An 18,607-nucleotide genomic window follows, 5' to 3' on the forward strand; every position below is an offset into this window, starting at 1 on the left:
AAATACAATATTTTACCGATGATTCAATCCAATATTGTATTTGTATGCCTTTCTCGATAGAATTGAGTTTTTATATGGACAAAACTATTTATTCATATTCATATTGCGTATATGAGGGCGCTAACAAAAAAATTGTCTTAATACTATAAAGCAATACCTTGCAAAAGCGTATTTAAACAAAATTAATTAATTAACGCCATCTGTGAACACGTAGAATACAACGAGCGTTGCGTTTAACCTTAAGTCATACTTTTGTTTGGTTGTGGGTCATAACAGAAAACATCTTTTCATACACCTAAGGTGTCCAGAACAAGCGGGAATCTGGGGAATTCAAATCACATTTATTTGGAGTCCATTTGGGGTACAACTTATTTGTTTTGAGATTTCGTTTTACGAGTAATTCAAGTCTAAAGTTAAATATTTATGTTATACTACACATTTGAAGAAAAAAAAACGGTCGCTAAGTGGTAACTATCAGCTGTTTACTCTCTTTTAAAATGTGTCAAAACTTAGACCTTTTTTTCCCTAAATTTTCTAAAAATTGGGAAAAAATCAAAATGTTAAAAATAATAATGTTTATTAGGTTCTCCGTGTGATGTAGATCCCCCAGTTTCCCGCTTGTACCACTAGTTTCCGGACACCGTGTATAAAGTATCGGTTTCACCATCCTCTGATGATAAAAAACATTTTTGTTTGGCAACGCTGTGAATCTATATTATAACTATACACCTCTATAGTTGCTTGCGCAAATCAAAACACAAGCATTTGCAAACTGGGTCGCCGTTTTTGAATTACATTTGATATTAAATCTACGTAACTTTTTTTTTTAAAGTTGCACCATTTTATTCATGAAAATAACCGCAAAGGTTATCTATATAGAGTTATTAGTTATTATGAATACTTTTTTCTTCAATATAAAACACGTCATATAATACAAATTCAACTGACAGTCCGGCATGTGCTAGTGTCCGAGTGTGTGTTTTAATTTGCATCAGCTCTACATATGTAAATTAGAGATTTTGACGTAACTGAGTAAAATACTGATCAGATAATAATTGAAATTAGGCGGAAACGATTCCTTCTATAGACCATCTTCATGTTCCTATATTCTTGGTCTTATTAGTTGGATTATTTTTAATGATCATGTTATTAAAAACTATTCTACTTTGTGGAAAATACGAACCCACTCACGACCTGAAGCAGTTAATTCAATATCTATTTTGCATGTGGGCATTCTAGAGAGAGAACTAATAAAAACTACTCTCGGCAGATCATAAATTTTGATATCAGAAAATCTATCTCCGAAACGATAAACATCAAGCATTTCGTCGTATAATCGTGTATATTATCACAGTACGTCAGATTATCAAAATGTTCTAATTGCTGTCTCAGTATCGGAGCTTTTTCAGTAGTCTTGAAAGGTCTACGAAGTGTATTGGCATTTGACATCTAAATGAATATTTGTTTATCTTTGTTCTAGGACTGGTGGAAGGGAATGGATCACACCGCCTGAACTTATCCAAATATGAGGGTCGAAGTTATGGAGAAAATGACGACGCCGATAGAAGAAATCGTCGATGAAAAAGTCAAGGTAGGACAAACATCCTTTAATAAACATAATACCTTTCGTCAATAAAAACTGAGAAAAATACGCTTAGTGTTAGACTTAGCGAAGACTCTACTACATCAAAATATTTGATCCAATAACACAAGAAATGTGGGCAAAAATAGGCATATTGTGTAACACTCGCGCATGTTGTGCATAACAATTTGTAAATAAAATTATGATTTTGTAGTTGTTATTTTCGATTGTTATATTTCTACTTGCTGACGTGTACCGGGCGTTGCTGGGGTAATCCTTAAGAGATAGACATATACCATGGTCGACTTTTGTGTAGGCCTTTTTAAGATATGAAATTCCATAGTACATTGTTTTGATGTATCTCATAAGATTTAGCCAGCGCAGCGTTAGCAATGTAAGCGCCCGAAAATATTTTTTTACGACTCGATTACAAAGCATCGACTTTTCTCTACTTTATGTAAACATAATATACATGTATTATACATATAAACCTTCCGCAAGTAATTCTCGAGATGATAGTGAAAACCTTACGTCTAAATTTGCGAAGTTTAGACGAACTTAGCGCACAAAACAGACAGACGCGGATGGTGACTTTGTTTTATACTATTTCTTCTTCTTCTTCTTCTTCTTTATGTGCCGTATCAGGTCCCCCCGACGTTGGCGATCACTCTTGAAAATGTCTCTTTGTCTTGCGCTGCCCGGAATAGCTCCTCCACACTTCTAATGCCGGTCCACTCTCGTATATTTCGCAGCCAAGACATTTGTCTCCTACCAGGCCTTCTGCGACCCTCTATCTTGCCTTTCAATATTAACTGGAGCAAGTGATACTTCTCCCCTCGAAGTACATGACCCAGATATGAAATTTTCCTGATTTTTATTAATCTAAGCAGTTCTCTCTCTGCTCTAGCCCGCCTGAGAATTTCTGTGTTGGTGATCTCTCCGGTGAAGCCACATTTCAAAAGCCTCTAACCTGTTCATGGTATTTACTTTCAAGGTCCATGTTTCACATCCATACAACAAGACCGACCACACATACTATTTAAACATTTTAAATGTCAGTATTTCATTTACCAAGGCGATTCTGAGACTATTATTACTGTGTCTTATGTGTGCAACGTGCTGAATAATTGATTTGTTCAGACATTTTGTAGACACCATCAAGCGTATTCCACTATCGTCCAAAATAGTGTTGAACCAAGTATAAAATCCATTTTAGTATATCGCCTGTTCGTATGCAACGGTATCTACGTATAAAACTCCCAGTATTTTATGGATTCGACCGAACAGTTGGTTTTATTTCTTCGTTTTACTAACACTCGATGAATAATAACAGCTTCACCAAATCTGGTGGAAGAATTCTACTTCCTGTTTAGCTGCATTCACACTATAAATACTACAAAGTGTGTACTTATGGAATTCTTTACTCGTTCAATACAGAGGCGGATCAAGCAGCGCTGTATTTCTTTAGGATAGATATTATTATTATTTATTTGTTTTATTTTAGCCATTTGTACATCAAAGTTTACAAATGTATAATTTATTATAACTTACATAGTTCATTATTACATTTTTATTATTTAATAGCTGACGTATACTCGAATTTTCTCTACATATTCTCTACATATAACCATAAAAAGTGTATAATAAATAAACACGTTTTTCGAGATTTTACCAACTATACTCACACTTACAATACAAATATATGAACTTACATATATGTTAATATATTTTTTTAACATATTTACTATGAATATTCAATCAACAAAATCCATTAAAATTCTATGAATATTCAATTTACACAAACAGAAAAAAAACAAACAAAAATTAAAACTTATAAAAAATAAAAACTTTCTTCTACAACACATAAATACTTGTCGCACCTGTACATAACCACGTAAAGACCTCAGCACAGGTTCTCCTAGTGAGGTGTTCACGAAACATACAATATTACTCACATACAGTTTGACCTTCTCAAACCTACCTTACACACAACATATTATAGTCATAAGTTTGAAATATATCATACATATACAAATATAAATAATTATGTGAACACTGTAAATATTATATAGAAATAAAAAAAATATATATTTTATGCATGTAAACCATTTGATTTTTTTTTTAAATGACAGTGTAAACCTTATCAAGATTCCTGCGATAATGCGTAGAAGAACTAAGCGCACAAACAGACAGACGCGGATAGCTACTTTATTATAGTACTAACCATTGATGTATTATACTAGATTAGCCCTGTCTAGCTAAATTCATTTTTAAAATGACCCCACATAGCGTACGTCAAAAATATGGAGATGAACTTAACAACCCAACTCTGTTTAAACTCCTTGTACAAGCGTTCAAACTCGTAAGCAAAACCACGGAGAATTTGTTGTCAGAGGTGTTGTAATATGGACATAAAGCCAAAAAGAAACTAACACTTACAGCAAATTTTATGCGCTGAATAAGGGCTGAATCAGGAAAGAATTGATAAATAATACAAAATGATTTTAATTTAATTTATATTTTGTTTTTGAATTCTATACAGGTCCTATAGAACCAAAAACGTATATATTTTTACTATTGTGAATAGGTTTTTTTTAATTTACCACAGTATTTATAAAGAATGATATATAATTATTGAAGAAAGCAATCACTTTGTGACTTGAAATCATTTAATTTAATTTGATTTTATGCCCAGTCTGGCTTTTGCATGCATTTTAAAACAGAATATATCTTGTAAGCTGTCGAAAGTGATTCAAAATAATTAAAACTGATGAATATAAAGTAATATTAGTTAAAAATTTAACAGTAACATAAAATTATAGAGACTAGAACAACACTACGTATCATTTAATAATTATACTACTATCATTCAATTAAAAGTTATTTTGTCTTCAACCACTTTGTTAGAATTGAAGACATTGTGTCAACTAGTTTTGGTCAGCTAGTTTCTCAACCTTCTTCAAGATAGCATTATTGAAAACTAACCTAAGTACTAAAACTAACCTAACGACTTTACATTAAACATAATGTAAGATTAACCTAAAGAGAGAGATAAATCATAAAATATTGCGGGTTCACAAGCGAGCTGAACCACGAATTATGGGAAAGGAACGAAGCAACCTAATTGAATAAGCAACAATGATTATGACAGAGCTTCAGAGAGCGTATGGGTAAGGGTTAAGGGGGGTGGAGATTACATGATTACAATATATACTTATTTATTTATTTACGCCCGTTAAATAGGATTTTACGTATTATTTACGGCATTCACGCACATCGGTTGTTGCAATTCTGATAGAGGAACAACCGGCTTTTCGATTACAAAAAAAGTTTCAGCTGGATCGAGAACCAGTCCTGTTCGAGAAAAAACAATGACGGTATCTCTTTTCGCAGGACCTGTGCCCATAGTGGACAGCGACTGTCCGATATCAGCCTGAAAACACCGACATTATCAATGAAAACCTGATAAATCCATAATAAACAAAGTTTTGCAGTCTACACGTCGGAGGCCGCTTGCAGTGAGATAAATATGTTTGAAAATTATTAGAGCAAACGCGGTTTCCTGCTGATGGTACCCAGTTATTTTCACATAATTGAATTCGGATTGTTTCTAACCATTTCTCAATTTTTTCCGGTTTTGTGGGGAAAGCTAAGCGAAAATACCCATTAAAAAAATGAATTCATTAAATGACGCAAATTTATTTCTATCAATTCTTCTACAAAAAATCGAAAAGGCGAAGCAGATATTACCCGAAAGGCAATAACGACTTAATACAACCCTGATTGGCAAAATGCACGGACCAAATAATTCACACACACTTGAGCTGTCACGCGTGTCAACGCTAGACGACTAATACATCAATAATTATCACGCATTGGTTGCGTGATATTTGTATATCCGCACGTGATAATAATTAACATGAATCACCCTATTGGTGGATTCCTTGTGGGTGTGTTATTCATGTGACGTCAGGAATTTTACCAGCAAAAATAGCTGACAAGCAAAATAGCTTAACTCTAGACCAACAAAAGGTAAAACGCAATGCACAGTGCCCATTTCGCATTGCGACACAATGCGTGCGCCTTTTCATAAATGTGCACGTGAACCAAACCAAAATTGTGTTGGGGTTATTTTTCAATGGTTATGCCGTGTCTAGTCTTATTTAGTCTATGGTACTAACCGACTTTGCTCGACTCTTCTCTACTTTCTATAAATATTATATGCATGTATTATATGGTTCCATGATAACTCAACACAGTGACTATGCAACACACATTTAAAAAGCGAAATAAAGTCATTAAAAACGATGAAAAAAAAAAATTAACCTAACCTAACCTACTTAACCCAGTTAAAAAAGTTTTTGTTTCATCACTTTCCATGACTTTATATAACTTTTTAAATATGTGATGAATTATCATTTTCATGATTTATCCGGTCACCGTATTATACATATATATACATACCTTCTGGAAGAAATAATCTAAATGAAAAATATTTTGGTAATGGGTTCTTTATTATTTTATGTATAAATATTATCACGTTCAAATTTCGTATCTGTTTCACTATAATTCAATTAAGTTGTTTTGACATTTTAGTTTTGTTTTTTCATAAAAAATAAAGTTTAGACCATAAGTCATAAGGGATAATAAGTAGTGAGGTTGACGTTGGCAATATCTAGAACATCAACAAAAAAATTATATATGGAAACAAAACTATTAAAATTAAGAAAATTATATGAATATAATATATGTCTTCTTATTTACAAAATAAATAATAAACTCATACATACAAATACAGAACTCATTAAAACGTCCCAAGTACACACACACTTTACACGGCAACACGATAAAATACATTTAAACACCATACATACTCATTATGGCAAGCAATCCATTGGTTACGAGGGAAGCAACATATACAATTGCCTCCCAGACGAAATTAAAAATGAAAAAAGTATAGGTACATTTAAAAAAAAATTGCTCAGTTTTATGCTCAATCAACAAAACAATGAAAGTGAATAATATCAGTGTGTAATATATTTATGTGTAATATATATGTTATTTCTAGTTAAATAAGTGAAAAATGTAATTTTCTTTTATCTAGAATAAAAATAAAAAAAAAAAAATAAAAAATACAGAGTGAGTCAAATAGAACACTGTATAAATATTATTATGGTAAGTAGTTCGACCTCTCTTACATCCCAACTGCTAACTTGTCAAGACGTTTCCGCAATCCTGTACTCGGTCTAGTTAATGTAATAATCTCGGGTTATCATTGAAGCTACCTGATCATCCACACAACAGTAACTCTACAAATATTCAGCAGTGGAGCAGTCGGTAGGATAATATTATAGTCGGTGTATTTTAACCCATTATTGATCTATAGAAGCGCCCAGCTCTCTCAACTCGAGTCTTACCGATTCACGGGGCGCGATTAATGCTAATAATACTGATTAATATTATTGTACTGGTGCCTTCCTCCCGTCTCGTAAAAATCTTTCGCGGATTTAGTCGTCGTATTATACGTTTCGTCCTTTCATTTTATTTTTGTATTCACGTTTACTACCGGGATTAACCAGAATTTCCAAACTCTTTTTGCAAGTGCAAAAATATCGAACAAACAATGTGGCGTCTTGTGTTGTTTGTTGACAGATACTTGGATATTTAGAGCTGCACAGAGATTTGAGGTGATGTAGAATCCAGATGGAATGCTTTAGAATTTTTGTTGTTGTTTTTATAGCTAGTATTTCTTTTATTGTGAAAGTTGTTCCTTAAGTTTTCTTCATCTGTTGGTGTCAACCCCCTGGTATCTGACGCCCGGGTGCAGCGCCCCTTCGCCTTAGTCCGAACCTGTTGTATACTACTTACTGGTATGGGCAAGTACCTATCTTCCCTGCCACCATGTATGGAATCTCACCCGCTCTATAAATAATAAATAATGATTGTATTCACAATGCATGTTCGATCATTAAAATAAACATTCCGTACACTTAGCAAGCCTATTTTATAATTATTTATAGATCAACTCTGCTGCGTGTTATAGGTATGTTGAAGACGGCTCTTATTAACTTCGTATCTACCAGTGGATCTTGTAATTACGCTGAATCTTACCCAATTAATTATTCGACTAACAAATGTCTTCATAAAAAATTAGGTTTTGTTAGGATACTTTGTGTTGAATTAAAATATATATTTATGTTCGATGCCTTCTTATATGTGAGAAAGTCGGATAATTTGTGTGTATTTCCGCTATGCAATAATATACAAATAAATGGAATATTTCTGAACAAAACCGAAAATTAAAATCTGTTTTTGAAAGTTTATAAAATATTCGTTCAAATTTTATTATTAGAAAGCAACATAATTATTTAAATATTAAAATTTTGAGTGCAAACATAAAAAGTTTAAAAAAATTGTACAACTCCCGTTTTTTCATCTAAATAATGTAATAAATAACATTTTATTAGACAAATAATGTATTATAAACATTATTATCACTCTTATTTTTTGAGGTTTCATATAAAAATAATTAGTAAAAGATTTAATTCACATGTTGTTTAATAGAGGTGTACATTTAAATTGTTCTGTGGTTTACTTCTAGATTAAATAGAAAGTGTTGTTTTTTTCTCTTTCTAACGCAGTTTAGACTTAAGATCATATTTCTCACCATGACAGTAAAGGAAGACGCAACGATTTCTACGAGACCATATTAGCTGTTCCCAAAAAAGAACAATTTGATTCACGGCTAATAACTGTTTGTTCGCAAAACCGAACAAATTAGCCTGAGAGGTTAACATTAAAACTGCTATCAGCTGTTTTACAGCGTTGCATTTTAAAACTCGACCCATATTGATAGACATGAAATTAATGGTTCCATGATAACTCAGCACAGTGACAATTCAACACACTTTTAAAAAGTGATATAAAGTCATTAGAAACGATGAAAAATTTATTTTTTTAACCTAACCTACATAACCCAATTAATAAAGTTTTTGTTTCATCACTCTCCATAACTTTTTTAAAGATGTGATGAATTATCATTGTGATGATTTATCCGGTTACCGAAATTAATGTAGGTACCTTGAAGAATCTGTTTGTGGTAATCAACAATTTGTATTTTTCTTATTCTTTGATGTGCTAATCCCAATTTAAATGGGGCGATAATGGCACAACTTTGATACAAACCAAATCTGGCTTTATTAAACAGGGATCGATTAAATTTTGATTTAAATTTTTTTTCAACAACAAGTTAAAAAAGCATTACATATTTTATTTTATTTATTAGGCTTTGTCTTTGGTAAATGAAAGCCTAGTTGGGTAATCTTTTCGCATTTACCGCTTTTACTAGAGTTTGTAGAATCCAAAGAAGTACGTATTCATCCTATTGATTAATGGGGTTATTTTATATCCATGTTAAATGTACCACGTCAATTATCGAAGAAACTTGAATAAAAAATGTATAATTCTGCCAGCGGAATAATGGCTTCAAAACATTTAGCTGGTAGAAAAGTTTTTTAGAATTTTTATTTTTCTTAACAACGAGCACTTCGCGAAAGAGAATATTCTAAGAGCCTTATATCGTGGATAATAAACAAAATACCAAAACTTTTTTGTAAATCTTATCTATGATTTATTTATTTTGTAAAACTGAGAGAAAAAGTTTGAAATTGGAACGTGGAGCACTTTACGGGTCTGCAATAACAATAAGTCTCGCTAGTCGGATAATATCTGTACATTTTTTCATCGAATTCTACCACACTTACTTGCCTTTGGGAAATCTCAGTTTCCGCGATGGGTTTAGGGCTGTTATCATTACTTATAATATTGGAACATCTGATTTCGAAAAAAAGAAATAATCGAATTATATTTTGAATAAATCGCATGTACCAAAAAATTCAATTTCAAAGTATTTTTATACCGTAATAAAACTGGTAATTTTTATTTATTTATTTTTACACCACACAGGAGGATCCGAGAATTTTTTTTCCCAAAATAATGTTATCTTTGGGGATGCCGTGTGGAGGGTCAAAAAGAGGGAAGGAAAAATGAATGAGGGGTGAGTAGGAATCTGGGGGTCAGTGTGACGGTTTAGTGAGGATGAGTTATGGACGTTTGAATCCATCCCTCCCACTGTGTAAGGCGATGAATCGTGACTGTCCGGTTGGAGAGGCCAAAGGGCTCTCCCGAAAGGGCCGCCACACATTTCTTTCCTAGCAGACCCCTATCGTAAGAAACCATTCCCGTTCATGTACATTATGACGTAATTTACTACGAAAAAAATCGTTCACTATTTTCATGTCTGCGCGGAACCCTCCAAGAGGTGCACCGGCAGACCAACTTTTTGGAGGTTTACTAAATGTCTATTCTCACTACAAAGTAGTTTCATCTGTGTACTCGATGACGTAGGGTTTGTTGAAACATCGAAAAAAATTTAACAAAAAGAGAAAAAACCTTTTTGTTTACGAAAACATATTGTTTGAATTTTTATCACTTTTCCTACATTTTAACAAAAACTTATGCGTTTGCAAATATGTGTAGTAAAAAAATTGTTTTCCCTCTCTCACCTTTGATTTGTTGTTTCTTAACTATAACATGTCTTATGTCACCAAATATTGATTCGATCGACTTGTGAGTGGTCTCATTCGATTTAACACGAATAAAAACAAAGTAAACGATACCTAACTCGACCTAGTTTGTAATCATGTATTTTTTATAAAATCCCCCCCCCCCTCCCGTCCTCATAGAAGGGTTTCCACCACATTTTTGGGGGGACTCTAATTTTCATTATACTGTCAAGACGAATGTCAGCAATGTTTCACGAATGTACGAATTTAATTTTTTGAAGTAGAGCTTAATTTAACTTTAATGTATATAGTTGATTTTTTATCATTTCTACCTACTTATTATCATAAATATCTACTGCCAATGTACCTAAACCAGCTTACTTCCGCAGAACTATCGTTACGAAATCTCTTACCAAAAGATCTCCGGATAAATTCAAACAACAAAATACATACATCCCAGTAGTAGTGGTTTCCACCATTTCCCCTCAGAATATAGCTTAACAATCTGAAATACCCCCTGAAAACTCGGCAGTCCTTTTGTTGTCGGGTTCGAGTAATTTACTGGAAACTAGTTGAACTAAAATGTGTCGAGTTTGAGAAACCGAGGTGCCTTTCAATGGGCACGCTGAAAACGCAGCACGTTGAACCGGCCCCAAAAGAAAAAGATTTAATCCCAGTTTTTGACCCAGTTATTTACGGGCAGTACGCGGAATAGTCGAGCGGGGGAGAGTTTCCCGGATGGTTATACCTTAATCCTGTGATCTACAAACTTGTAAATATTCAGCTCTTTTTATTTCATTTTTTAGCGTTAACATTTTATATATTATACTCATATTATAAATCAGTCGTCGATTCGTAAAAACCGCTCCGGAATTTTTCGGAAATCTGTAGCTATCGCGAGAAACTGTTTAGAACACTTTGAATGTAAAACTGTTTAAAACACTCTGAATTTAAAACTGTTTAAAACACTTTAAATATAAAACTGTTTAGAACACATAGAATGTATAACTGTTTAGAACACTCTGAATGTAAAACTGTTGAGAACACTTTGAATGTAAAATTAATATACATTTAATGCTAAATTACATAAATAGAACATAATTATTCTTTTGATATGTAGCCAAAAATATTCATAATTTATACATTTTAATTTTACTTCATGAACTTTATGTGCATGTATCAGAACCATCAGAAATTTACAGAGCGGGTTTTGTCGGCGACTCAAATCTACCACTAGTAGTTCTGTGAAATGTATATTTCGCGCCCCAAAAAATATGTTTATAATTTTTGTTCAGTGAATTAAAACCAAAATTTTCTCTGAAATCATAAAATTTTGTATGTAAGTATTTAAACCCACCTACTTTTTAAATTTAATAAATCAAATAAGGAATTATACAATTTGTTCAAAGAAACGTCACTATGACAATTCTTTTTTCAAACTTTCTTCAGGCAGGTGGTTGAAAAAATCGTATAAGAAAGACCAAATAAACACGAAGTTTTCGCATTTGAAAAATAATATTTAATGAACCTTTAAAAACGACCACTATCTTGAACCGGAAACGGAACGTACAAAAAAATTACAGATAGAAGAAATGCAAAACGGTCAAGTTGAAACAGGACTTCGCTACGCACGATTACTATACGTAATAATGTAAAATTTTATCTTTAAGCGACTTAAAATCACAAAACTCTAAAAGGGCCTTACTAATACAACTTCTTTTAAATTTTACACAGCTGACAGACAACCTTTTACCCCACATTAATGATTGTTTATTAGCTGTGTATATTTGAAAACACGTTTATTAGTGAGGCCCTTATAGTTTCAAGATTTTATGTCAAGATCAGAGATGTGCAAAATGGGTACCCAAAACCATTTGAAATGCAAAATGGAAATGGGTCAAAACTTTTCCATTTGAAAATGCAAAATGCAAAATGGTTTTTAGAAAAGCATTTCAAATGCAAAATACCTATTTTCAAAATGCATTGACAATGCAAAATGGTTTCTCAGGTCAAACAATCAAAATAATTAGAGAATTTTTAAACAGTTTTGTCATTTAATAATGGACATCAATGTAGAACAAACATATTACATGATGGTAAATCAAAAAATGCCACGACTACGGATTATGAACCACAAAAAATTTGCGCGGGACAAATGTTGCAAACGTAAAACATAGAAACTGCTATCTAACATTTAATATTACAGCGTCATGGCCCCATGTTCAGTATTTGAATCAGTATTTTTTGTAATGGTATCACTCAATTGCCAGGGATCCTACCAGGGAGCAACGTGATAAATGTAAATTATCTCTCATAGCGAGGTTGAGGACCGACTGATATTTGGGGCTTATGAAAAAAAGATGAGTGGAGATAGTAGGAAGAATGTTGCAAAAAAGCATTTAAAATGGAAATGCATTGAGAAAAGCATTTAAAATGCAAAATGCAAAATGGTTTTTAGAAAAGCATTTAAAATGCAAAATGGAAAATACCCATTTTGCATTTTGCATTTCAATTTGAAATGGATTTATTTGAAATAAAGTACATCTCTGGTCAAGATGAACAATTATTAATGTAGGGAAATGGCTGTTTACCAGTTGTGTAAAAATTAAAACACGTTTATTAGAATGGGGGGTATATGTACACTGAGTGTACAAGTCTGTACCGCACGGAATTTTCTACCGCCACACCGTAATGTAAAGCTTTTAAATTTTTCTTTATGGCTATAGAATTCAACTTCAACAGCAGATTTAAGGCGAAGCTTAGTCCTAAACCACTATTTTGATTAATCTTTATAACGAATTGGTGTACTCGTACATTATGAATACCAAAAATATGCTTTAGATAAATTGAAAGTTTTCCTATCGTTTCGCTTGAGTAGAATACAAGTAAAATAATAAATTACTCAATAAAAAATATTAATGTAAACTACTAAAAGAAATATTTTTTCAATAGAAATGTATGAACGCAAGGAAACAACTTTAAAAAATATAGTATTGTAGCTAAGATTATCTGTGACAGTTTCACTTCATTAACTTTTTTGCTTTCTTATAAAATTATTTAAAAAAAAAATAAAAACCAGTTTTGTGCTTCAAATCGAACGTTTCTAGACTCCGTTTGTCAAGCAATTTTAATGCCTATTATCTACAATATACGGTATACCAAGAATATACACATTTTTGGCTTGTAGCTTCCTCTTAATTTTTTTCAGACGTCTGTCATTTTCATCACGAGTTTTGAAGATTTTTAAAATATAACATTGTTCAGAAAAATTAATTTAAAAAAACTGTATTTAAAGTTGGGCGAATCTGGGTAGTAAGTAGAAGCAGAAAAGTCTGTGCGAAAAGTTTGTAGTCTGTCTCGAATGTTAAACTATGCCTTCATATTTGCACAGTTTTTCCGGTTGGAAAATTAGAACAACGTACCTATTTTAAGCTTGCGAAGTCATACTTTTCTGTGAAATCTAAGGTAATAATATATACAAATAATATAAATTTACAAAAGTCGTGGGAAAATTGAAGTTCGAAAAGTTAGTTAAGTAGCTTCCCAGGGCGGGGGGAAAGTGGGGGAGTTCAATTCGAATGAATTATACAGGGTTTTCCAATAAGAGGTGTTATTTTGATATTCAATCGTAAAAGATCAATGGTTTCGTTGCTTGTGTGGCACGTACCGCCGTCTTGTTGAAAGCAAACGTTGCCCAGATCAATACTATCCAATTCCGGCCATAAAAAATCATTAATCATCTCTCGATAGCGCAATCCATTCACCGTAACTGTTGCTCCAGCCTCATTTTCGAAAAAGTCCAAACAGTCACACGTTGAGGATAGAGAGGCTTTTCAACAATAACTCTTGGGTTTTCCGAGCCCCAGATGCGACAATTTTGCTTGTTGACGAAGCCACCGAAGTGGAAATGGGTCTCATCACTCAAGATGATTTGCATTTGATTCACTCAAGTGAATTTTAATAACTTCAATGCGTTGTTGAAGCGTGTATCGTTCCATTTTTATTAATGGCGTAGTTTCTACTTATCAAATGTCAAAAAATGACAGCTTCAAAAGTAACATCTACCAAAATAGCGGGCTATTCAAAATAACACCTCTTATTGGAAAACCCTGTATTAGATAAAATTGGATAGCAGTGATAACATATTTAGAGAAAAATAAACAAAATACACATTATAAACCATAATAGAAATAAAAATAAAAATGAAACTGGATGTTAAAAAGTATAAAAATTTAAAAGGTTATTATGTATTTCTACATTGGGAGGTAAATTTCCATAGGTTTTCCTCACACGAGCTACCCAAATACAAACAATATTGAGTACAAATGCCAGAAAACGTCATGCAAATAGATCCTGGAGATTGCAATAGATATTATGTATTGTTAGGTTATATTGGTAAAATCACCTTATGGGTCCATCTGGACAATAATAAATATATTTTTATCATTACCCTTTTTGAAAATAAAATGGGCCAAATTTCAAGATGTTCCAGACGCAGTTTTACTTCCTTCTCTGGCCTTTTTGACATTTGAATGCTTTAAAAGCTTAAGAGGAGCAAACGGCTCCACGGCCTTTTTCGTACAAAACTTGAATTTAATCCTCTTAATAAAGTCGATTGAATTGTGGAACATGTGGTTCTCCTTCATGAATAATATGTATTTAATATCAACGGTATAAATATTACATACACAATAATTACATGTCACAGAATAACAATTAACTGGCATTTGATAATAAAATGACAGAAAGTAGAAAATTAATACAAGCTATACAAGGAGATACAAGTACATACAAAATATTATAAATAAGTATGAGTAGACTTAGGTTAAATTATTATTTATTTAGAAGATATGATGGTACAGCCTTTTTGTACCTAGCTTCTGTGCAGTTAAACAGATCCGCTACATCTGCGTACCTATTACTAACTTCATGTAATCTAGATACAAGCGCGTGTTTGAAATGATCAGTCCTGGAATTGCTACAATTAAACAGGGTTTTAGAACGAGTAGCTTTTATGTGTATATGAAATTCAATGAGGTTAATTAAATCAAGGCTGTCTACATTACCATTTACAATTTTGGACATAAATATTAAGTCGGATATAATTCTTCTATCTGAGAGTTTTAATAAATTTAGTTTTTTCATTATGTAATTATAGTTTATACTTTAATACCGAATTTGAAATTAATGTATAAAAGGAATTTCTGTTGAATTTTTTCTATTGAATCTGAATGTATTTTATAATGGGGGGACCAGATCGAGGAGTTATATTTGACTTGACTTCGAACTAAAGATTTATACAAAATTTTCATGGTTGAAATATTCCTGAAGCCTCTGGGGTTTCGTAGCATTTTCATTCCCTTATTATTATTTATTAATTGCGTTTATGTGAGATATAAAGTGTAACTTAGAGTCGAAAATGATGCCCAGGTCATTAATTTCTTCGACAGAGGTTGATTAGGTTAAGTTCATATGAATAAATAATTGACTTATTTTGTAAAATCTTATTGAGTGACACTAATTTATATTAAGATAAAGTTTATTGAGAGTAAACCAATTAATTATCTTGTTTAAGTTATTTTGAAGACAGATACAATCTTCAGCGTTTTTTTAAAATTCTTTTTGAATCGTCTGCAAAAATATGAGAGATTACATGAAAAACTATGAGAGATTACATGAAAAATATGAGAGATTACATGAAAAACTATGAGAGATTACATGAAAAATATGAGAGATTACATGAAAAACTATGAGAGATTACATGAAAAATATGAGAGATTACATGAAAAACTATGAGAGATTACATGAAAAATATGAGAGATTACATGAAAAACGTAATGACAATATGTCCGGGGAATCAACTCGGGTGCTCCGTCGTTAGCATTCACTTACGCAAAGGTTAAAATGGACCATTAAAAGTTTTAAATGTCACGAGTGTTGTTCTCGGCGAATGCGAATGACAAACTTCTCAATATGAGTTTACTGTAACGAAATAATATTTGTACGTCGCGCGTCGTTCGTATTAAGCAAACTTGCGGAGTTATATTAAAGCTTCATGTTTGTTTTATAAGTGGCTTACATCATTATTATGGCAAGTGTTTGGTAAAGTTTTAGAACCTTACGTTACGAATATATATTTCTCATCACAGGTACGAAATATTTCACGTTCATTTTTCTAACAGTGTTTTCTAACAGTTTTATTTCTATACAATGATTAAGGTTATTATATGTCGACTAGGTGTTTAAAAAGATCATTTATAAATGTAGTACCTTGGTTTTTAGACCACCTGTAAATTATAACATAAAACATTTAAATATTTCATTACGACATTTCCGTCCAAAGCTACTAAATTAGCTTTTCGTCGATAGCCTAAATTAACTCTCCCAATGTCATTAAAGTGTATTCGAATACATTATTGCGAGATGTTTTACAAATATTTTCGTTAATAAAACAGCATTAGAGTAGGTAGGTACTTAGAAAAAAAACTTTTGTAATTATTGCCTGAGTTAAGCGTTAATAGCCCTTTTTTTCTCCTAAAGTTTTTATTATCAAAGTTTTTTTGAAATTGGTGGACGTTCGAATGGTTATATTTTGTTGTAGGAAGTAAAACAATAATGGTAGTAAATGTCAAAAGAAGGACTGTGTTCATAATATTGATTATTATGAAAATTTTTAGTGTTATAATCAGCGATAACGTACGTGTGTAAAGAAAGGGCCTCCCGAGTGGAGCTAATGTACAAAAAATGGATCGAAAAATTATAAAAAGAACACTGTCGGCTTTAATCGCGAGTGCAAATTTAAATGAAATTAATTAATAACCGTCGCTACGCATTCAGAATCTTTGGGAATTTGAGGGGTGAGATGTCGGAATCCTGGGTATATTATTGATAATACTGGTTTAAACTTAAGAGTAATTCTGTATAAGAGTCCACGAGCTTAAATAATTGTTATACGCGGAACAAGAAAATGGTTCTCGTTGGAATTTCGCAGCGTGTGGTGTGTAACTAGAATTTAAACTCCACTCCAAACATGCCAACGGTTTCCTTCAAAATGCGTCAGCAGATGAATCTACAACTGGGATTTTAACACCTCATCCGGAAGACAAAACTGCTTTTAACGTCAGATTGAATCATTGTGCGAGTCCGCAGCTTTGATTAAAACTATACCCAGCACACGAAATGGTTTCTTCCGATTTTTACAGTACACAGTCTGCGTTTTGGATTTTATAACTGCACTGAATACGATTATGTTTTCCTTCAAAATGCGTCAGCAGATAAAACCACGACTGGAATTTATTGTTAAAATCTGAACACAAAATTAGTTTTAACTGAGTTACTCCTTGTGCGATTTCCCAACATTAATTAAAAAATACACCCAGAACACGAAAATAGTTTCCTCTTATTTTTGTAGCACAAAGTCAGCAACTAGAATTTTATAACTGCTTTTCAAACACGTTAATGTTTTTCTACGATATGCGTGTTCAGATGGATCCACAACTATAATTATACTTTACTTTCTGAACAAAAACCTGGTTCTAATTTAAGAGTGAATCCTCGTGCAAGTCCCCAAATTTTATTAAAAGTACACTCACAAATGCGTCTGCAGATGAATTTACAACTGTAATTTTATCTGGAAGCGAATTAAATTAGCATTAAACTCATCATTTCTTATCACACAATTGATTTCTTATTAGTAAAGTAATAAGAAATTAAAAAAGGGATGTTGGATCGCGTATTTATTTTTGTCAAACTGCTTTCTAGTAACATAGGTGCGTAGGTATGTAAGTACCTGTCAGCTATATTAAACCTTTCTAAAGCAAACCGTTCTCGCGTTCTGAAATTCATTTTTTGATACTCTTTTTTTGTGGTCAGCAGACCGCACCGAAAGTGCTGGCGAGCCGCACCAAAAAGCCTTTGCCGGCCGCAAGTTCCCCACCCCTGCTTTACAGAGACCGCTGCGTTGCTAATTAGAGTTCACATTACGACTTATGATTTTATGACTGTTAATTTATACTTAGATATTTGCTTTTTAATAATTATACTCATTGTTATATAATATTATAATTATACAACACTGCTAATTTAACTCGTTGATGTAGTTCTATATCTACGAGCCTCTTATTCTAGCTGTTAATTTACCATTACATAGTTATTTATATTATACAGGTTTTCCAATAAGAGGTGTTATTTTGAATAGCCCGCTATTTCGGTAGATGTTACTTTTGAAGCTGTCATTTTTCGACATTTGAAAAGTAGAAACTACGCCATTAATAAAAATGGAACGATACACGCTTCAACAACGCATTGAAATTATTAAAATTCACTTGAGTGAATCAAATGCAAATCATCTTGAGTGATGAGGCCCATTTCCACCTCGGTGGCTTCGTCAACAAGCAAAATTGTTGCATCTGGGGCTCGGAAAACCCAAGAGTTATTGTTGAAAAGCCTCTCTATCCTCAAC

General features: G+C 32.5%; 1 protein-coding gene across 1 annotated transcript in view; it reads left to right on the forward strand.

Moving 5' to 3' along the window:
• Nucleotides 1-18,607, forward strand: part of Syn2 (Syntrophin-like 2) — a 310,605-nt gene that overhangs the window by 4,642 nt on the left and 287,356 nt on the right. Inside the window, exon 2 of the mRNA XM_089648441.1 lies at nt 1,481-1,591. Coding sequence (XP_089504567.1) covers nt 1,526-1,591 — 66 coding nt within the window. The 5' untranslated portion in view covers nt 1,481-1,525. The remainder of the gene's footprint in view (nt 1-1,480; nt 1,592-18,607) is intronic.

This window comes from Hesperophylax consimilis, chromosome 3, assembly GCF_061612785.1.
Source record: "Hesperophylax consimilis isolate HC1 chromosome 3, BYU_Hcon_1.0, whole genome shotgun sequence".
Classification (NCBI taxonomy): Eukaryota; Metazoa; Arthropoda; class Insecta; order Trichoptera; family Limnephilidae; genus Hesperophylax; species Hesperophylax consimilis.